At 39.7% G+C, this 22200-nt stretch overlaps 3 protein-coding genes across 4 annotated transcripts; all 3 read left to right on the top strand.

Annotated features, from left to right (window-relative positions):
• Positions 1-1541: 1541 nt before the first annotated feature.
• On the top strand, positions 1542-2503 carry LOC134198387 (uncharacterized). Its single transcript, XM_062667770.1, has 4 exons — positions 1542-1862; positions 1931-2128; positions 2199-2383; positions 2425-2503. The coding sequence occupies exons 1-4, from the start codon at positions 1542-1544 to the stop codon at positions 2501-2503; spliced, it is 783 nt and encodes a 260-aa protein (XP_062523754.1).
• Positions 2504-9134: 6631 nt separating this feature from the next.
• On the top strand, positions 9135-12750 carry LOC134188812 (uncharacterized). Its single transcript, XM_062657021.1, has 6 exons — positions 9135-9675; positions 9768-10311; positions 10366-10531; positions 10875-11104; positions 11174-12237; positions 12303-12750. The coding sequence occupies exons 1-6, from the start codon at positions 9163-9165 to the stop codon at positions 12618-12620; spliced, it is 2835 nt and encodes a 944-aa protein (XP_062513005.1). The 5' UTR covers positions 9135-9162; the 3' UTR covers positions 12621-12750.
• Positions 12751-13099: 349 nt separating this feature from the next.
• LOC134184690 (hypoxia-inducible factor 1-alpha inhibitor-like) lies at positions 13100-22148 on the top strand. 2 transcript variants are annotated; one of them, XM_062652437.1, is made up of 15 exons: positions 13100-13245; positions 14230-14275; positions 14344-14397; positions 15526-15591; positions 15657-15783; positions 17178-17248; positions 18136-18208; positions 19078-19224; positions 19293-19357; positions 20981-21124; positions 21194-21272; positions 21330-21386; positions 21579-21686; positions 21742-21818; positions 21881-22148. In XM_062652437.1, exons 1-15 carry the CDS (start codon positions 13101-13103, stop codon positions 21993-21995), a joined length of 1374 nt encoding a protein of 457 aa, XP_062508421.1. In that variant the 5' UTR covers position 13100; the 3' UTR covers positions 21996-22148. The 2 variants fall into 2 exon arrangements, with proteins under 2 accessions (XP_062508421.1, XP_062508428.1); XM_062652444.1 differs by lacking the exon at positions 21330-21386.
• The last annotated feature ends 52 nt before the right edge of the window (positions 22149-22200 follow it).

Genomic DNA, 22200 nt, shown 5'->3' with positions numbered 1-22200 from the left:
GGCTATGCTTTCTCCTCTCATTACTCTCACAAGTCAAAAGGAGAGTATGTCTGTGTTGACAAAAGTCCTGATAGATACAGCAACAGTCGTTCCAACTCAGATGATAATGAAGGTCGATTGTTTCCTGTTGAGGCTCGGTGTGGTACTTTGCCGTGCCCTCCTTACACTGAGTATCGAGAAGTAAAGTGTGCTGTATGCTCTTGGGGTGGTACGTCTGTCAAGCCACAGGCACAAGACTGCAAGGTTTGTCTCAACAATTATTTTTGTCTGTTTGTAAATGCATATGTTGTCTGATGGTCGTTAGATGGGTCAGTGGTCCAGTTGGTCTTCTTGCAGTGTCACTTGTGGTTCTGGTATAAGCACAAGGAAGAGGGAAATCTTAGTAAATTCTGCTCATGGTGGTAGACAATGTGAGAGGCCCATGGAGCAAAGCCAAAATTGTTATTCTGCAGAATGTCCTGGTCCTGCATTCAAAGCACCACCTGAAGATTACCCTTACAGTACAGTTGCTACTTATATTCGTTGGGGATTACAGAATTGTCCACTTCATGCTAAGACTCTTCTGTCTGGAAATGCCAATAGGTATATCTGCTATTTGTTGTAGTAATCCTTGATTCAATGATTGCATGTTTGCTCTGTTAGTGCTAACCAGGGAAGTAGTGGAAGTGGCTATAATCGACTATGTCTTCCAATCAATCCAGACGTTGATACTGCTCACTATGACAAAGATCATAGTGGAGGTCTGCTTGTTGGCTCAGAGTATGAGATGTCTTCTTATGGCCTTCGGACACTGTCTGCCCTTAGTAATCAACCAATTGGGTGTAGTGTCTGTGAAACAAACAGCAGTGTAGTCATTATGATTCCTGGTAGGTGTGCAATGAATGCAACTCAATTGACGTAGATACTTTTCATAATGTGCACATATGTTTAATTGTTTGTATTAGGGACATTGTTATGTCCTACTCATTGGATTAGGGAATACTTTGGCTATCTGATGGCAAACCACTATTCCCACAATCGAGGGGAATATGTTTGTGTGGACAGAAATGCAAAGCCTGGCAATGGGTCTGCTGGAACAAATCACGATGGGTAACAACAACTATAGTTACTATAAGATTTAGTGAATTGACTGCTAACTTATTGACAGATGGTACCCAGTGGAAATTGAATGCGGAACATTGCCATGTCCACCGTATAGACAAGATCGAGAATTGACTTGTGCAGTGTGCTCATTGCCTCAAAATCGATTTGGTTCTGTTTATGTAAGATGGGGAAGGAAACAGTGTCCTAATCAAGCAGAAATGATTTACACAGGACAAATGGCAGGTCCATCCCATTCAAGCAGTGGGAGTGGAGCTAATCCTCTCTGTTTGATTGCTAATCCTGCGTTTGGAGATCACAATGACAAAGACCAGAATGGGGCTCGCATCTATGGCATTCAATATGCTACAAGTGGTTATGGCTTACCTTTGTTTTCTTCTTTAAACAGCAAGTCAGTACCCTGCACTGTGTGTTTTTTGAATCACAAGTCATCTCCTGTCATGATACCAGCATCTCACACTTGTCCTGATTATTGGGCATTAGAATATGCTGGGTACTTGTTCGCTGCCCATTATTCACACAAGAAGACAAACTGGATTTGCATCGATCAACATGCAGAGTCTCTGTCCAGCAGCACTTCTTCACAATCATATCTGTACCCTACTGAAGTTGAGTGTGGCAGTATTTCATGTTCAAGAACTTACGGTGGTTATATTCAAGACAAGGAAATGACTTGTGCTGTTTGTCGTCCAAACAATGATCGTTTTTCAACTGTGTATACTCATTGGGGAAAAAACCAATGCAAGTCATCAACACGACAAGTATATAATACTGTTGTAAACATAAATTTTGTTTTGAACTTAAAAAAACAGGGTTTGTTTTTTTGCAGCTTTATTCAGGATTTGCTGCTGGTGGATATTATAATCATGCCGGCAGTGGAGCTAACACACTATGTCTTCCTTCTGAAGTGACTTTTGCTGAACACACAGGAACTAGTCAGGATGGAGCTCTTCTGTATGGCTATGAATATTACACATCAGGCTATGGTCTCACTAGTTCCAGTTACCAGCAAGTGCATCTCAAAGAGGTACAGTTTTGTCACAAATCAATGTAGGACGTGATATCTGACAAAGGTCAAGCAATTTGTGTACTCATAGGTGCCTTGTTCTGTTTGTGAGAACATCAACAGCTTCACTTCTTTGACTGTTTATGGCAAATTCCGTTGTCCGGCTGGGTACAATATTGACTATCATGGATATGTGTTTTCCAGTAGTAACAGTGACAAGAAAGGGCAATATGTGTGTGTGGACAATCAAGCTGAATCATATCCTAATTCCCAAGGGTCAACTCAAAACAACAACGCTAGATTGTTTCCGGTTGAAGTTCAATGTGGCACCATTCCATGTCCACCGTATACTGGGAATCGAGAAATAGTGTGCACACAATGTACCAAGCAGTTTAATAATCAATGTGATGACTACTACAATGATGAAGGAATGTGTGTAAGAAATTGTCCAAAAGGAAAATATGCTAATCTCATTCACGTCTGCCACCGCTGTCATATGGAGTGTTTAGAGAGCTGCGATGGACCACTTGCAAGTGACTGCATTGGTGATTGTCGACATGTGACATTGAATGGGTCTTGTCTGAATGAATGTCCACCAGGAACTTTAGCAACAGCAATGAAAATTTGTGTGTCTGCAGCAGGTAAATTAACAAGCAGCAGAAATTCAGTGGCTGTCTTTATTTATACAAATGATCTGCTGCACTAGGCAACATTGACTGTGCTGGAGTACAAGGTGGTGACGCTGTAAGAGATGAGTGTGGCGTTTGCAATGGTGATGGATCAAGCTGTAGCCAGCAAGGTATTTATGTTCGATGGGGTCGAACATATTGCTCTGGTTTTGCCAAGCTTCTATTTACAGGTTACATGGCAGGGTAATTTATTTGTTGCAGTTTGATAGCAGAACTGTTCTTCAGTGATTGGTTTTTACAGGTCTCACTATGGAAACAGTGGCAGTGGCTTCAATAAGGTTTGTTTACCTTTGAATCCTTTAAATTCAAGTGACTGGAGACAAAGTGATACTGGAAACGGTGGTGGCAGGTTGTATGGTGTACAATATGTTACGGATTCTAATGTTCAAGACTTGTATCAAGTGAATGGGAAGGTTGTTCCATGTGCAGTCTGTGAAGCTCTTCGGGGACCAATCATTATGATCCCAGGTAGTTTTTTTTTTAATGTGAGTATTTCTTTTTCTGAAGATTTGTTGTTAGGTACGTATGTTTGTCCCGCTAATTGGACTCTTGAATATGAAGGATACATAATGGCATCTCATTATGCCAGCAGTCATTATAAAGGAGAGTATATTTGTGTTGACAAAATCCCAGAAACTGTATCAGGTCGCAGTGGTTCAAGTCAAGCATATCTTTATCCTACTGAAGGGAAATGTGGAAGTCTTAGGTGTCCCCCATATGTTGATAACAGAGAAATAACTTGTGCTGTTTGTTCACGGCCACATGAGTGGAATGAAGGAAGTGCATACATTCGATGGGGCTCAAAGCAATGCCCAAGTGGCTGCACCTTATTGTACAGTGGCCAAGCAGCTGGTGCATCTCATTCTGAAACTGGAAGTGGTGCAAATCCTCTTTGTCTTACTCTCACTCCTGTTTATGCTGACCACAATGATCGAGATCAAAGCTCAGCAAAGATTTATGGTGTTAATTTTAAAGTGAGTAGCAGCATTGTAGCAGCTTACAGTTCTGTACAAAATCATGTCATGCCATGCTCCGTATGCTATCGTCCTGAGCGTCAATCAAATGTCTTAGTTGTTGGTCAAGACTCCTGCCCTACTTCATGGTCACTGGAGTATTCAGGTTATCTCTTAGGTGGTCATTACTCTCATCAGAAAAGCAACTGGATATGTTCAGATGCAAGTCCAGATTCTCTCTCTTCTTCTTCATACAGCCAGGGTATCTGGTACTCAACGGAGGTGGAATGTGGGAGTCTTAAATGCAAGACAGAAAGAAAAGGATACTTGCAAAATCGTGAAGTGACATGCACTGTTTGTTCACCAAGAAACAATCGACTGTCATCTGTTTATGTCCGCTGGGGAAGAGAAACTTGTCCTAAATCCTCAATAATGGTGATAGTTCTTTGTCAATAGTCCATTGCTAGTGATCTGAAGTTCCTGTTTTGTTACTGCTTGCTTAGGTCTATTCAGGAATGATGACCGGTGCTAAGTATACTGATACTGGTGGTGGTGCAAATTACTTGTGTCTCCATGGTGAATCATCTAATGCTCAATACAATGATCAAAACCAGGATGGGGCTCGACTGTATGGATATGAATATAATATTGGAGGTTTAGCAGGAACATATAGCACTATAAGTAACAGAGAGGTATAGCAACTAATCACAGTATAGTAATATTGTTCTTTGTAAAGTGAGAGACCTTGCTACTAGGTGGCATGTGCTGTGTGTGAAAATCGAGCAGCCAGTGTAACTTACACTCATTTTGGCAATCTGACTTGTCCACGTGGATATCAACCTGAATTTGTTGGATTTGCTTTTTCAAACTATTACAGCCACAAGAAAGGTGAATATGTCTGCATTGACGTGGATGCTGAAGGATTTCCAAATTCGAGAGGTTCAAGCAATGATGATGAAGGCATCATTGTGTCAGTAGAGTTTCAATGTGGTAGTCTTCCTTGTCCCCCGTTTTATAACAATAGAGAAGTGCCATGTGTCCAATGCTCAAAAGTTATTGAAGACTGTGTTTTCTTCAAGTTGGGAATGGACTGTGTTCAAAGTTGCCCACAGGGGTTCTATAATGACAGTGAGAAAATATGCCGAAAATGTCATCAAGAGTGTGCCGGTTGTGTTGGACCGAATTCCTCTGACTGTCTGAATTGTCAACATTACAAGACAGTTGAAGGACTCTGTGTGGTGGCCTGTCCATCAGACTACTCTCCTGACCAGAAAGGAGACTGTATACTTGACAAGAGTGAGTTTTCATTCCAAATTGCTTGACTATTTTAGTGTATTCAATGTCTTGTTTAGGTAAGAAAGTAGACTGTGCCGGTGTAATTGGAGGCTCAAAGAAAGTTGATCATTGTGGAGTTTGTGGTGGAAACAGTAGCACTTGTGACTTGAAAGCCGTTTACATACACTGGGGTCATACTACTTGTCCATCTTCAGCTAAAGTTTTGTTTGAAGGCTATGCAGCTGGGTACTTATCACTACATATAGCAAGGTCAATAGTTTTTAACATTTCCTGTTTTAGGTCTCATGACACTCACAAAGGTGGTGGCTATAACTTCTTGTGTGTGCACAGGTACAAACACTAACTTGTGCTTGGCTCTTTGTGCTTTATATGTGACTCTCCCTTTGTCTTGTTTTCTCCTATTTTTCATTTTTCCTCTTCTGCATTTGCTTTCTTCTATCTCACTTTTTCTTTTCTCTTTCTTACTCTTTCACTTCTTCTAGTTTGCTGTTTTGTCTGATTGATGTGCTTGGGTTCATCGATGTGATTGCATGCGCATTATGAGACTGTTGGCGATGTGTTGTCTTGGTTTTGTGACAGTATTCCTAACACAGACTGGATACAAAATGATGCTAATCAGCAACAGTCGTATCTTTATGGCTTTGCGTATGGATCTAGCGGCTATGGAGTACAAGAACTTCAAGGAGTACACAACTATGGGATTCCCTGTGCTGTATGTGAAGCTAATCGAGGAGATGTGTTTCTAGTTCCTGGTTATGACTTTTTTACACATTTATGTATCTTGTAATTCAGTTGGTAACTTGGTATATTGATGCAGGCACAACAAATTGTCCTGACTTATTTGAAGAAGAATATCGTGGTTATCTTGTATCAGTTCGCAAAGGTTCTTACAGAAGTGAATTTGTCTGTCTTGATCGCACTGCTAAACAAGGCTCTCAGGGCAGTAGTGGATCTTTGTGGGTACCAACAGAATTTAAATGTGGAAGTTTACCTTGTCCACCATATACACAACATCGTGAGGTATGCATGTCTCATGTGAAATTTCACTACACCAACTGAAAAAATTCTTTTTGTAATATGAAACCACTGAATTTGATTAAGTTGATGTTTTTAGAAATATAGTCTATTAGAACTTGAAATCTTTGGTTTCATAGAATTTTTCTTAAGAATTAGTGTTACTGATTGCTGTTGTGTAATGCTGTAGGTTCTATTGCCTTGTGTTAATAGGTGACATGCGTTGTATGCTCTCCACCACTGAGAAAATCAGGTGCAATATTTACAAGATGGGGAAAACGCACATGTCCATCCAAGTCTACTGAAGTGTATTCTGGACGTGCTGTAGGTTCATACTACAGTAACACGGGAAGTGGAGCCAATCCTCTCTGTTTAGTAATGAAACCCACATACTTGCATCATAATGATGGTGATCAAAGCTCGGCTGTTTTGTATGGAGCACAGTATGTTACTAGTGGGTATGGTTTACGATCACTGCAGCATCTCCACTACTACACAATTCCATGTGCAGTTTGCTTTGTTGAAAACAACAGTGCTGTTATTATGAGTCCTGGCCAGCCTCACTGCCCTGACGACTACCAGCTGCAATACTGGGGCTACTTGTTTGCAGCTCACTATAGCTATCAGAAGAGCAACTGGGTGTGCATTGACAATAGCCCAGAGACTCTTAGTTATTATAGTTCTAGCCATGCATTGTGGTATCCAACTGAAGTGTTCTGTGGTGGTATGAGATGTGGTACACTCATAGATAGTGGTTATGTGCAGTATCATGAAGTCACATGTGCTGTCTGTTCTCCTTCTACTGAGCGACGAAGCAGTGTTTATGTTCGTTATGGACGCAATGATTGCCCATTGACCAGCAGTTTGGTGTATGCCGGATTTCTTGCTGGATCTAGATCAAGTGAAACTGGTAGTGGTGCATCACTGTTGTGTATGCGCAGTTTAGCTGTTCATCGTGATCACAATGGCATTAAACAAACTGGTGCTTATTTGAGTGGGTTTGAGTATGAAACAAGTGGGTTTGGATTAAGAAGCCAAGCATTTCAAGCTGTTCACAATTATGAGGTAAAGTAAATGTAGCTGAATTCATGCTCATGATAATGATGATAATTTAAATGATGATGACAACGATGATGACAACATGTGTGTGTGTGTGTGTGTGTGTGTGTGTGTGTGTGTGTGTGTGTGTGTGTGTGTTGGTTTGTGTGCATACCAGGTAATTGATAAATACATGTATGAATGAATGCAGTGCTTGTTTACGTTAGATTCCTTGTGCTGTGTGTGAAAATCTACACTCAGAGGTTACATTTGTGCAACATGGATCAAATGCCTGTCCTATTGGTTACACTATGGACTACTCTGGATTCCTTTTTGCTAATCGCTATCACTCATCTCGCAGTCTTGGAACACATTCGCGCAGTCAGTTTGTCTGCATTGACTTTTCTCCTCAAGGATACCAAAACGGTCGAGGGAACTCAGATGATAATTATGGCCAACTCTATCCTGTGGAGATTCAGTGTAGTGGGATACCTTGTCCTCCATACAGAAATTACAGAGAGGTGACATGTGCCCAGTGCAGTAGGAACATCACTTACTGTCCAGGATATATGTTCAATGGGATTTGCTTTATGTCTTGCCCTCCTGGAACTTACGTTGACAGCTTGAAGACATGTCAGCCTTGTCATCAATTATGTAATCAGTCAAAAGGATGTGCAGGACCACGCCAGGATGAATGTGAAGATTGTGCCTTTGCAACAATTTTGTATCATGGGCTGAAACGATGCGTAAAAACATGCCCAGATGGATTTACTAGAACTTCAAACAATAGTTGCATCTTTTCTACTTTAGGTAAGTGCAATGTATGTCTAATGAACTGCTGTTTTATCTGTCGTGGTTGTGTGGCACATGTGAGAGTGACAATTGGATTTCTTTCTTTCTTATGTGCAGTTGGTGTGGATTGTGAGGGTGTTCAACATGGTGGCAAACAGTGGGATCGTTGTGGAATGTGTGGTGGCAAGGGTGAGAGTTGCGATCAGACTGCTGTTTACACACGCTGGGGCCGCTCATCATGTCCATCTCAAAGCCGTTTCTTATTTTCAGGATTTGCAGCCAGGTAACATACCATTTTACGTTATCATTGGACCATTGATACACTGAATGCTGCCAAATTAGTTCTAGTGATGGTTTAACTGGATCTGGCTTTACTCGTCTCTGCCTATCATCTACAGCAGGCTTTGCTTATGAACATTATGATAATACACAGAATGGTGCCCATCTTTATGGGGCTGAATATGAAACAGGCAGTTCAGGTGTTGCCAAGTTTCGGTCAGTAAGCAATCGCCCTATTCCATGTGCTCAGTGTGAATCAAGGCGAGGGCCAGCCGTCATGATTCCTGGTAGGTTGTAGTTTTATTGATTATTAATTAATTAACTTATTAACTTACTATTGTTTCAAGGTTCTGAACTAAATCTTGTATATTATGGTTAATTGTTACTTTTGTAGGATCAACATTATGCCCACGTGGATGGAGTCGTGAATACTATGGATTTTTGATGTCAAACTATTATACTCACAAGAAAGGAGAACATGTATGTGTTGACGCCAATCCTGTTGCTGGAAAGGGATCATCCAATTCTAATAAAAACAGGTAAGGACTTGGCTACAACCCTGTTTAGTTGTGCTCTATTAGGTGTTGCAATCAGGTGGTATCTTGTGGAGATGAGTGGCTGTGGTAATGTACTTTGTCCACCATATGTAAACAATCGAGAGCTCACTTGTGTTGTTTGCATTCCACCTGTTGGAAGTAGTGGGGATGTCTACACGCGGTGGGGTCGGTCTGTATGCCCAACTGGCGCACAAGAACTGTACAAGGGGCAAGCTGTTGGCTCTTATTATAGTTATACTGGAGGTGGGGTGAATCCATTGTGCCTTACTCTTACGCCAAGTTGGGTTAATGTTTCTGGATACAATGATGGTACACAACATGGAGGCAAGGTTTATTCTATTATATTGTATCCTGGTAATGGATTGCCATCTTTTCATGATGTGAATGGACATGCTGTACCTTGTGTTTCTTGTTATGTTTCTGACCAGCAGTTATTTATGGCTGCTGGAAAATCTGACTGTCCTAGTGGATGGAGGCTTGAGTATGCAGGCTATGTATTTGCTGCATATTATGGTCATCAGAAGTCAGATTGGACATGTATTGACAAACAGCCTGAAAGCTACTTGTCTAAGTCAGGTTCTTCATATCTTTATCCAACTGAAATCAAATGTGGAACAATCAACTGTCGTAACTCACAAGGTGGATATATAGCAAACAGAGAAGTGACTTGTGCTGTTTGTAGCTCGGATGACATGAGGAAGGGTTCTCTTTACACACACTGGGGTCGTAATGACTGTCCTGAGGATAATACCTTAGTATATTCTGGATTTGCTGCTGGAGCTCTTCCATCTCATACTGGCAGTGGAGGTAGCTTGTTGTGTATGCGATCCAATGTTGAATATTTGGACAGAAATGATGGTGGACAGAGCAGTGCTCATCTGTATGGTGTTCAATATTCTAGTAGTGGATATCTTAGAGGATCATCATTTAGCAGTGTCCACGGCTGTCGGGTACTAGTTACAGTGTTGTTGTTGTTGTTGTTGTTGTTGTTGTGTGGGTGTGTGGTGCACGTGCTACTATTGACAGTTTTGTGTTATCGTAGATCCCCTGTGCTGTCTGTGAAAACAGGAAGGCTGTGACAACATTTACACAGTTTGGTTCACTAGAATGTCCTCCAGATTACACTGAAGAGTATTCTGGCTACGTGTTTGCATCATACTACACAAGCTCAAAGTACAAAACAAGTCACATTTGCGTCAATCGCAACCCATCTTGTCTGCGTTCTGGCAGCAGCCATGGTATAGTGTTTCCTGTGGAGACGAAGTGTGGGTCTCTACCATGTCCTCCCTATGTCCAAGATCGCGAGTTGGTGTGTGCACAGTGCAGTCGCATACGTCACAAGTGCCCATATTTTACCATCAATGGTACAGTATGTGTGAAACACTGTCCTGTGTACACATACACTAACAAGAGTGATGCAACGTGTCATGTCTGCGATGTTCAGTGTGATCAATCTGCTGGCTGTACAGGTCCAGGACCTCACATGTGCAAGGAATGCAAGAGCAACGTTTATAGTGGATCTTGTGTTGACCATTGTCCTGTTGGCACAATTGCAGATTCTCAAAATCGTTGTGTTCTATTTAATGGTATGTTAGTGGTTGCAATTGTGTGTTATTGGTAGATAACTGTTTGATTTACAGACAGTCTTGACTGTGCTGGCGTTTCAAATGGGGGAAAGACATTTGACGTGTGTGGGGTTTGTGATGGTGACAATTCAACTTGTAATGCTATGGCATTGTACACTCGCTGGGGACGAGAAGATTGTCCCGAGACTGCCAAATTGTTGTTCCAAGGCATTGCTGCTGGGTAAGAACTTTGTATTTTTTGTATTTTTGTTGCAACTACTGTTGGAGCTTGCATGCTGACACTTAATCGTTTATGTGTGTGACACTTCAAGTTGTTTGTGTTGGTTTGTGATCTTAACATACAATTTATAACGCTACGACAACCTCAAACTTTTAAAATCTTGTTACACAGAATGCCTTCTTAAGCTTGTAATGTTAGCATCATTGTAGTAGTGTACCTGCTAATGTTTATGGCAAATTGAAGTGTTTAATTGTTTGTCTATGATACAGAATCTGTCTAGATCTATTGTTTGCAATTTTGATTAGTCTTGAATCTTGGGAGAGACTTTTGTATTTATTTGTAGGTCACACTATTCTCACAAAGGCTCGGGATACAATATGTTGTGCATTCCACGCAAGCCATCGCAGTCTGTTTCATGGGACCACAGTGATGGCAATAATGATGGATCTTTGGTATATGGCATAGAATATGAAACCTCAGGATATGGAGTTGGAGAATTGGCTGGGTTAGCTGGTTACCAGGTACCTTGCGTTGTGTGTGAAGCTAATGCTTCAGTGACTGTAATGATACCAGGTACTTAGCACGGTACTCACAAGTCATTTAGATATGCATAAGCCGGTTTTTATTTCTGCCATTGTTTAGGAACAATTGAATGTCCTTCTAACCCCCAATTTTTATTGGAGTACAGTGGATATGTGATGTCCAACTATTATCATTCATCAGGTTTGTACTTTAAAGGAGAGTATATTTGTGTTGACCGCACAGCAAAGGCGCGTTCTGGCAGTCCAACTAATTCAAACCAAGGTCGATTATTTCCAACAGAGACTGAGTGTGGTGAGTTGCCGTGTGGACCATACACACAGGACAGAGAAGTGGCGTGTGCTGTATGTTCTATGTCAACGAGCAGCGAGGTTTCTGCATTCACAGACTGGGGACGGAAATCATGTCCAGACCAAGCAGAGATAGTATATGAAGGATATGCTGCAGCTAGCTATTATAGTTATGAAGGATCTGGTGCCAACATGGTTTGTCTTACTTCAAAACCAAAATATCATCAATACAGTGACGGAAATCATAATGGTGCTTTATTATATGGGGTGGAGTATCAAGTTAGTCTGCCAAGCTATAGTCAATTGAGTGGACACAGAATTCCTTGCAGCGTTTGTCTAGCTTACAGAGCAAACACTATCATGATTCCTGGACGACTGGATTGTCCAGTTGACTGGTCGATGCAATACAGTGGCTATCTGACTGGTTCATACTATAGTCACAAATCAAAAATCAACTGGGAATGCTTGGATGAAAATTCTGAATCCGGAGGGAGTTCAGGATCAGTAGGTGGCTATCTTTATCAAACAGAAATTGAATGTGGGAGCATTAAATGTCGAAATCAAGAGGACAGATATGTTCAAAATCGTGAGGTGACGTGTGCTGTGTGTTCGTCACCTGCCAATCGACCAGGAGTTGTGTTTACTCGATGGGGGAGGTCTACATGTCCTACTGCATCTAAGCTTGTCTACTCAGGATTTGCTGCAGGTTCTCATAATTCACATAAGGGGGGTGGAGCTAATGTGCTGTGTATGAGACCTATTCCAACATACGGTGAATTCAATGCTGGGAATGGTGATGGTGCCCTTCTGTATGGCTATGAGTATAACAGTGGAGGGTTGCGCTCTACTGCTTTTACATCTCTCAATTATTATGAGGTAAGTTCTGAAAATATAATAACTGTAATAGATCAGATATTTAGGTAAATTTGCTGGATTTTTAGGTTCCTTGTGCTGTGTGTGTGGTGGACTATGCTGTTGGAACTTTCACTTTATTTGGAGGAAATGAGTGTCCAAGAGATTACATGCCTGCTTACGGTGGCTATGCATTTGGCCACTATTACAGCCATGCATCAAAAGGGCAATTTGTTTGTGTTGATCAGCAGCCTGAGGCTTACGACAACACTCTCGGTGGCTCAAGTCACAGTCAGGCAATCCTATATCCTGCAGAGGTGGAGTGTGGCAGCTTGCCATGCCCTCCGTACCATCAGGACAGAGAAATGGTGTGTGTCCAATGTATCAAGAAGAGAAGTGAACAGTAACTAGCATCAATTTGTATGTTTGAGTGAGGTACTACATTACGTGACTATGAAGTCAAGACAACAATATTGTGAAGTTTTGACGCTTCTCAAATAAGATGAGAGAGAATTACATGGGTGGTGAATTATGCATATGCTATATATACAGCCATGCATGCACAAATTTAGTATGACTTTACTGGCATCCATGAATGCACAAAGGATTTGCTTGCTCCTTCGTTGGAAAGGTCAGTGATGAAAACCACGGTTGACTCAACAAAATATGATTGCTATTGCATGTTAGTTCACTACTTCACATGTACAGTTTTATCTGACCCTATTCTGCTGCTGACTGAATGTCTGAATAGTATGCAATAGTTTTTATCCCTCTTTCGATGGTGTAACATCTCTATGCATATGGCTAGCCTCGTGACCAGGCTCTGAATGGCCGGAATGTTTGCGTTTGTTGATATTAATGTAAATGTTTTAGAGACGTCCACTAATATGGCTGAGAAAAGGACGCGGAAGAGTCGTGTTGCTTCTAATAGCCGTCTAGACGATTACACGAAGTTGTTTGCTGTCGTGTCGACTTCTGCTATTATAGCCGTAGCGTTTTTCGCTGTTTATTTCGATGAAATTTCTCAACGAGGTGAGTTGCACGGTTTGTAGCGATTTTGGCTATTAATTAATAAAGTGCATTTTTTAGTGTTGATTGTTTGAGAATATGTATGCAGACAATCCCGTTTGTCTACCTAGAAAATAGTTGATATATCGTCGACGTCAGAAGTAGACATTTTTGAATTAGTGTTTGTTCCTACATTAAAAGTGTGTCCAAGTTTTTGATTGGTGGATACAGATTTGGTAGAAACTCGGGAAGGCGCTGGGCTTGTGACGTGGGAAACGCTATCTAGTACGTATTTTGGATTGTTTTTTGACAGAATGAAAGTTTTCGATCATTTTACATACCTAGAGATTCTGTGGGTATGCATGAGTGAAACTATAGGAGTCACCTTAGTTAACATTATGAAGATATTTTATTTTGGAGTTTTTAATTGAACCGTTTCCATTGTCTTGTGTGCAAACCAATTTTGCTAGCAAACAGACGAAAACTGATAACTCAACTGAAACACACGTGAACTGAACTCAGCCATTAGAATTAAATAGATGATGTTCCATCAAATTAATGAGAATGAAAAGTGTAACAATAATTTATCATGGTAATTTTCATCTCCTCACTTTGTCATATTTGGGTCACTCGGCGTACAGTAAGCTAAGCCCTTGTGCAGTCGGAGGCATTTTTTATTTATGGTACCCAGTGGTTGCTTTTGTGCTGTTTGTGTGTTTCTCTTCCTTCTGCTTCTGGTTTGTTGTAATCTGGTGTCTACACACAAATGGCAAAAATGGATAAGGAGCTCCCGTTAAACGGTAATGCGATCATTCTTTAACCAACTGAGCTATCACACACACACACACACACACACACACACACACACACACACACACACACACACACACACACACACACACACACGCACACACACACGCACACAACTCTATTATAGGATGTATATGGAAATTTTGACAAACCGTACAGTGATTAGGCAATTAATGGAATATGATCTTTGTCTTGTAGGAATCAAACAAATCAATGTATCTCAATTTCCAAGCAATGTTTACAGGTGCTGCTGTGCATGAACGATTGTGTCGATTGATGTCAAATGAAAATAATGTTTGCTGGTGTGTTAAGGGAAGTGCTTCAGTTGCGGGAACCTGTGATTCTTACATCAACAGTAGCAGATCGGTAATTTTTTTGAATTGTGTCAGATATATACATTCAAGTTAACATTGAGTAGATCGATGTTTAATTATTTTTATTCACAAATGAATAATAGAAAGCCCTGTAACTTCTGATTGCTGCAGTTTACATAGCCATTGAGGGTTTGTTTTTGTATTGTATTACATACATGCATACTTGCAGATTGGCAAGATCAACAACAGCTGAAGTAGCACATTTTACCATACAGCATTACTCAGTTGTTTGAAACCTAAAGCTTTGCAAATTGTGTTTGCTAATTTTTCATGCTATAAAAATTTATTGAAATATTTAGTATCTATTTTGGGTGTTGAAATGGCATGTTTATGGGTTAAACCACATTATAGTCTTGTGGTGTAGTTGTAATAGACAAGAATTGGTTCAAGTGATCTCAGTTTGATGGGAGAGCTTGTACTCAATATCTAAAGAATAGTAATTACTTGTAGATGTTTATGTCTTTGCAGAAACAAAATGGTAGTAACCTGTTGGACAAGGATTACATTTGAGTTTTACAATTGAGTTTTTGAACAAACAATTGTCTCTAAGCATCCATGTTGATCGTGGAAGTGTAGTGACATGGATGGTCACAACTTTTGAGTATCTGAGTAATTGGATTTTGAGAAGAATTCAGGCTACAACGAGCTATGCATATTGTTTTTGAACCTGCAGATGTAGTCTGGCCTCGAGTTGGTTGGGAGGCCGTCACATAGATTGATAGTGAGTCAATATGTAAGACTAAGGAAGGAGGTACTACGTAGTTTATTGGGGAGCTGGCATGTGGCTGGAAGGTAAATAGTTGGTGGCATATCACTCAATAGGGCCTTATGGGTCATTGTTGTCCAATATTAGTAGCTGTGGCTTGCTAGACAGTTGACAAGGTCTTATGAGTCTACTAACTGTAGTAGCTGGCTCTCAATTTGGAGGCTTTGTAACACTACACGTACTGAATAGGTTAGCATTTGTTAATTTTGATAGGCAAGAAGGCAGGAAGGCGTGTAGAGAAAGGATGGATGCATAGGTTCTATTAGGGATAGGCACACGTACTCTTAGGTATTGCTTGTTATACGAGCATTATTTGTGTAGTGGTCTCTTATTTCATCTGTGAATCTTGTGTAGATGGAAGGCTAGCAAATGGACATTTGAATTTCTAAGTCAGAGATTACCTTATATTGAAGTCTACAGGTTTGTTAGGATGTCTGTTCCTTACTTGTACACCTTGAAGTGTCTTTTGTCTGCTTGTGATGTAGGCAAGAGTCAAGTCGTGTCTTTATGACTTTTCATGATAACAAGCCTTTGGAGCACTTGGTGAATGAAGATTGGAGTGATTTCAATAAGAAAATTAATGTGACCATTCCTGATGTACTTAAATGGCAGGTACAGTGAATGGGCAACGTTGAATGTCACAATAATTCCATCCACATGTTCAATGTGGAATTTTTGGTGTTTGTTATGTTTATATAGTGTGCTTGGTTTTACTCGCTCAATTACTTTCATCAGTCTTCTTAATATGCAATGTCTATATTGTATGCATCGCAGATCAAAGTGTACATTTTGTGTGCCCTTTTTAGTCATTGCAATATTGCCACAGAAACATGTGGATTACATGGGACTGAATGTCAGCAGTAGCAGCTAGTCTTATGTGTATGCAGTAGGCCGATATACCTTAGGATTATGCTAAACTTATTATGCCAGACCAACTAAAGCTTTGATGCTCAGATATTTGGACATGAAACACGGGGCGACCGAATTAAAAATAAGAAGTAATGATCATGTGACATTTTGAGCATGCGCAGTTTTTCATTGCACTGCCTACAAACATGAGATATGGATACTAAAATAAATATTGTGGAAACAGTCGCTGGGCCATGTTAGTTAACTGTTAACACTTGCAGAGTCACTGATATGTACGTACTTGTAGGATGTGTGCACCAAGTCATTTTACAGCAATCATTATGTGCACTTAATTTTATTTCTATTTATTCAAACTTAAAACTAGGCTGATGAATCTAAGCATCAAGAAATTTGATTGGTCTGGCCTTAGTAACATGAACTTTACAGGTGGGTTGCAAGGACTACTTTTGCAGTGATAGCATATTATCTGCAGCCTTTGTTATTTATAGATAGATAGTTATTTGGGTCTTATTATACTGTAGTTGTTCTCTTTTTGCACTGATAAATGGTAGACTGTTTTGCTAACATTTTCATATTTAATTAAGTGAGAGCATGCAGCCACCACCTGTTATTTCTTGTCTCACTCATATTGAAGACTTTATGTCTTTGATATGTCTCTACCGTGAGTTATCAAACAGTATCAGAGAAGTTGGCATTACGCGGTCTACATTGCAGTGGAACTTCGAATTACAATCATATCTGGAACTTTTAGTGAGATGGCCATGAGTATTGTAGTTGCAATGTGAGGCTTTTTATATATGTATAGCTGGGTTACTTAGTACTTGTTATATTATAGAAACTGGAGCAACAGCACATTAGAATTGCTCAGTGTTTGATGTGTGTGCATGAAAAAATCGTGTGCAAAAAGAGTCAATTTGAATTTTTCGTCAGACAATGACAATGGAGTTCAAGGATGGTAGTGAGAGACCACTGCAGTGCTGTATTATACCTACTAAAGTTTAACAATTATTAATGTACTCAAAGCAAATAAGATGTTAATGAAGGAATAACAATGCATCAAATTTGTTGTCATTGATAGTGTTGAAAGTTGCGTTTATATAACATGTTACATGTGCATGTACTGTACTGTTTGTTAGGAGTTTGATGAAGGCCACGATAAAAGTGGTGGTGAATATCTATACTTCAGTCGTGACATCAGTTTGCTCAGGTAAGGGACATTCATCAGCTTTATTACTTTTACAACCTATTACGTGGCATTCATGTGCTTTTTCTTCGCTTTCTGTTCATTTCAAAAGGCATGAAAGGACCTAAGGGTGTTGAACAAAATGTCTTGATCAAACCAATTCTACATTTGGTGATTTTTTGTAACAAATTCTCTTAGAAAACAAGTGATACTGTTTGTGCATGGTAGCGTATCATTATACGTGTACATGCATAGTTCTTTTCAAAAACTCTTTGGCTACAACACTTTGCTGCAAACAAAGTTACTAACAACACAAGAATGAACATACACACACACACACACACACACACACACACACACACACACACACACACACACACACACACACACACACACACACACACACACACACACACATACACACACAAACACAAACACAAACACAAACGTGCATGCACAGACATACATGTGATATGCATGCACAGCATGTACATGCCTTTACGCATTTGAGCAGATCCTGTTATGCAATGACAATTGCATAGGGGTGTCAGTATACATAAGAAACTTAAGAAACCAAATTGGCAGACTTTGATGAAATAAGCAGTGTCTGTTATACAAAAACTCAGCGAAGGTTGATTATGCATGGATGTTAGTCAACTACACGTAACTTAATTAAGCAATGTACTACTTGTACAGGTTATCTATTTAGTGCCTATATGAGCATGTTATCACTGGACATCTACTTGCACATTATAATGTATTAATTTGTCAAATCTTTGATATTAAAACCCCAACTTAGCAGCACTTCAATGCTGTTCTAACACAATTGGAGTAGAATTGAATGGCATGAATAGGCACTTTCAGTATACTAATATTGCTGCATGAGCTTACCAGTATGTGACTGTGTGTAGAGACCAATTTCCTGAAGTTGTCAGTCACATTTCACCTATCTCAGATTTTGTCGTCAGTGAGGGTGGAGTGCAGGTGAGATATTTTAAGATATCTCTAAATTTATGTGCATGCTCATCATTATGATTACCAGGAGCATTCTAGACTTCATGCTTTAGTGCTACTGTCATGTTAGGTTGTTTTACTGGTCCATCCACCACTACGACTTCCAAACGTTATGGACTAAGTGCAAGCAGCAAAATACAACTTAAGCAGATTGCTTAGCAAACTTGCTGCTAACTTATGCTTTATAATTATTGTATATGTCAGCATAGATTTTATAAGTCTGTTTCCATACTCACTCATTAATTAATTCAAGTTTAGGTCAGAAGCAAGACTGTCATTTGAGGCCAATCACGACAGTGCTCCTTTGATAATATGTAAAATATTTGAGTGCACGCTTAGCCAATTTGACCCTTTTAGATCAGTGGAATGGGATAGACAATTTATTTGGTTCCATGTTTTTCCAGCTTTAGTAATGTGAGCAATAGCTCTTGAAAGTAGCCTCGTCCCCAGACTCTCGCGCTAGTCTTGTTCGGTGCCCGTATGACAATCTCTCTCCTGGAATTGTCATAAGGGCAATGGAAAAGACTGGCGCAAGAGAGTCTGGGGACGAGGCTACTTGGAAGAGGGTGTTGGCCCAGTTTATGGCACCACGTATTGAGAGTACTGTTTTAGCCAGAGATGTTGTAGGTTTGTACAATATACTGTAGAAGTGCACATATTGCATAGTGACTTGTTTGTCTTACTTAACGAATAACAATTGAACTCACTGAGTATATATAGGGAAGTCAATTTGTGTAGGAATTGGGAAGAGTCACTTGATTTGTCAGCTTTCACTAGATTCTATCTCTTCGTAATAATTTTGGAAAGTCAAATTTTTAGCTAATGTGTTTTATGTGTAGATCAATTTATGGATTGGGAGAGCTGGGATCATTACTCACACTCATTATGATGCTATGTACAACTTATTTTATCAAATTCGAGGACAGAAGCGGTTTACATTGTTTCCTCCGTCGTCACTGTTGTATCTCTATCCATGTCTACATCCTGTAAGATGTTTCCTAACCGGGTATGCTATGACATACTGTATAAGTCATGTCAATTAACACTGTTCCAGCATTATGGGCACAGTCAAGTGGACATTGTGTCTTCTGATCAGCAAAAGTTTCCGCTCTTGAATAGGTACTTATTGTTTCTGTGGTCTTGTAGAGAAGTTGGCATGTATGGACTAGCTTGGGGCTAGTTTGGTATTGTTTGTGGTATTGACACTTTTGTCATTTTTTGCTTTTGACTGTTTGTGTTTTGTGTTTGCAAGCTTGATATGTGCCTTGCTTGTTTTCTCTTTGTCTATTTGCGTATCATGTTTGCAGGTTTGAGATTGTGATATTGTACAGTTGAGAGTTAGCAATTCTGTCTGTTTGCCTGTCTGTTGTTTGTTGTCGATAGATATGTCATCTACTTGCCCTAATTGTTTAAAGTTGGTGTGGATGGAATACTAGTTTTTGTAACTTAACATCAAGATCAATCATTGTTATCTGTGGTCAAGTGTGTAAAACGGATACAGTACGTTCTTGTACTTAGCGTGTATGTATAGGGCCGGTGAGGCACTCCAGATGTTGAGTGGGCCATATCTTGTGAGGCCAAGGCCCGCCCACAGTGAACCTGGAAATAACTAATTTATTTAATCATTTGAACCAATATTTTTGGAAGTCCTCACCAAAGCCCGTTGGCGGAAGTCCCATTCTTCAAAAGTTGGGTATTGGCTGTGATGTAGCAAGCATGTATGCATAGGTCCGGTTTTAACAGCCAATTGTGTTCCTTCTATATATTCAATGGCCATTGTATTTGAGGAAACGTGCATTGAACAACTGAAAGTAATAGCAGGAAGAGCATATACTTGTTCTACTTGCTAATCAAAGTTGAAGCCGCTACAAGGGGTTCACAGTCAACACAACAAGCTATTGCGCCACAGGTGCGTCTCTCATAGTTGGATGAAGATAGGAGAAGTGCTCAATCTCTGAGACCAGGCGAGCATCAAGGTGTGTAGCTACAGAATGTACCCATCTACTGAGACTAGTTCGGAAGCGGAGGTACTTTAGAACGTTTGATTAAGGTACAGACTTATGAGAACACAATACAGTCATTGTATTCATGAAGTGTATTTTACAGTAAGTACTGATTGTCATATGTCTATGTTTGTTTGCCTTTGTCTGCTTATTGATATTAAAGATATTATAAATTTTGTAGACAAAAAAGCCAATTGTGTTCCTTCTCTATATTCAACGGCCATTGTCTTTGACCTGTATTACTCACTTGTACAGTTTTTTACCATCCCTCTCTGTATTCCTGTCATTTACCGCCTTTCTGGTATTCCTGGTATATTTGCAAAACAAACTACACTACTGAAATTGTGACTGAAAAGTCAGCAAGAACATTATGAGAAGTCTAGATGATCAGTAGTTAGCACTGCATGTTAGACGGAATATGGAAAATCAACTTTACGTGAGTCTTGTATTGTGACTCGATTGCTCTTGATTGAATGAACAAGTCTTCTTGTTGAAAATGGGAGTTTTGTTTTAGAATTTTTGCAGTTTGTTTTACTTTACAAACTTTATTATTGTGGGAGTAGTAAATGTAAGATAGACACCTCTAGGTAGTCTTTTCTGTCTGTAGATCTAGTCTATTTTTGTTTGTTTCTGTCTTTTTGCATTTTGTTGTCTGACTGATTTTGATATTCCAAGTTTTGCTCATTTTTCATGGGATTATCAAGATAATCATCTTTGGTTTTGTGTATTTATAATGTAGAACTGGAGAGGTAGTAGTTGTTGTCAATCCAAGAGAACTGCTTGTGGTTCCTCCATTTTGGTTTCATCATGTAGAAACTCTTCAAGACAGTTTATCTCTAAATGTGTGGAATGATGCCCCAGAATATGTTGTCATGAACAAAATGTATAGTAACATTGCTGTGCTGTGAATTTCATAACACTACTATGCATGTGTATGATTGTAACTCTGCAGATATACTAAGCCTGTTCCTCTTGAACTGGACTGGTCACTTGAAAGACGAGTAAAGGCTACCAGGCTGTACATTCATCAGGTACTTAGTTTGCCTTGTTTACGAAGGACACTTACTTGTTTTCATGTTTTACTCTAGTTGTTGAGTGCTCTTCATATACATTCTGATGAGTTTCTTCAGTTCATCTTCTTAACAGTTAGTGCAATGAGTTTTCACAAATCGAATTTAAGGTCTTTGGCATGATAAGTGGTGGTCTGATAAGACGTCTTGAGTGAAGCTGAATTATTCTGTACCTTGTATTATTTCCATGTTCTGTGACATATTTTCATGGGCTTTCCACTTTTGAAGAACAGCTTTTTTATTAACTGTTGTTGTCATTTTGTTTAGCGCTACTATCCTTTATATGGCTTTGAAACTACTCACCCGAATCTGCAAGTAAATGTGACCGTCATTCCAATGATACAAAGGGCATGTGAAACTGACTGGTCTATTACAGTAAGTGAAGTAATTTTTCAAAGTATTATTCTGCTTTTATGCATTGTAACCCTAGGAAAATACACTGAGTATGTCTGATGTTAGTCGCTGTTTGAGTGAAGTAGTTCCGTTGTTTAGAGAAATAGGAGACAGGTAATTGTCTTTGTGGTTATGGTTTGTTTAGCGGAGAGTTTAAGATGATTTGTATAATGCAGAGATATCATGAAGATGTTGGCCGGCAATTATCTGGAACATGTTGTTCGTGTTTGTGTGGGTTTGGATTATGTATATTCCTTCTTTGAAGTCTGCCAGGTGACTGGTCTCAAGTAACTGCATGACTCCATGTTATTCTTTTATTGAAATAGGCTGGCTATATATACTAAAAGAGATAGTACTTTCATTTTATTGTTCTAAGAATTGCAGTTTTTGATGTATTATTGTATATCAGAGAGATTACAATACAGACTAGTATTTGTTTTACGATTTTGGCTGAACAATGGTGATAGGGATATCGGAGAAGCATGCATTTAGCTGG

Source organism: Corticium candelabrum, chromosome 1 (genome assembly GCF_963422355.1).
Source record: "Corticium candelabrum chromosome 1, ooCorCand1.1, whole genome shotgun sequence".
Taxonomy (NCBI): Eukaryota; Metazoa; Porifera; class Homoscleromorpha; order Homosclerophorida; family Plakinidae; genus Corticium; species Corticium candelabrum.
This window is presented reverse-complemented; position numbering and strand designations above follow the sequence as displayed.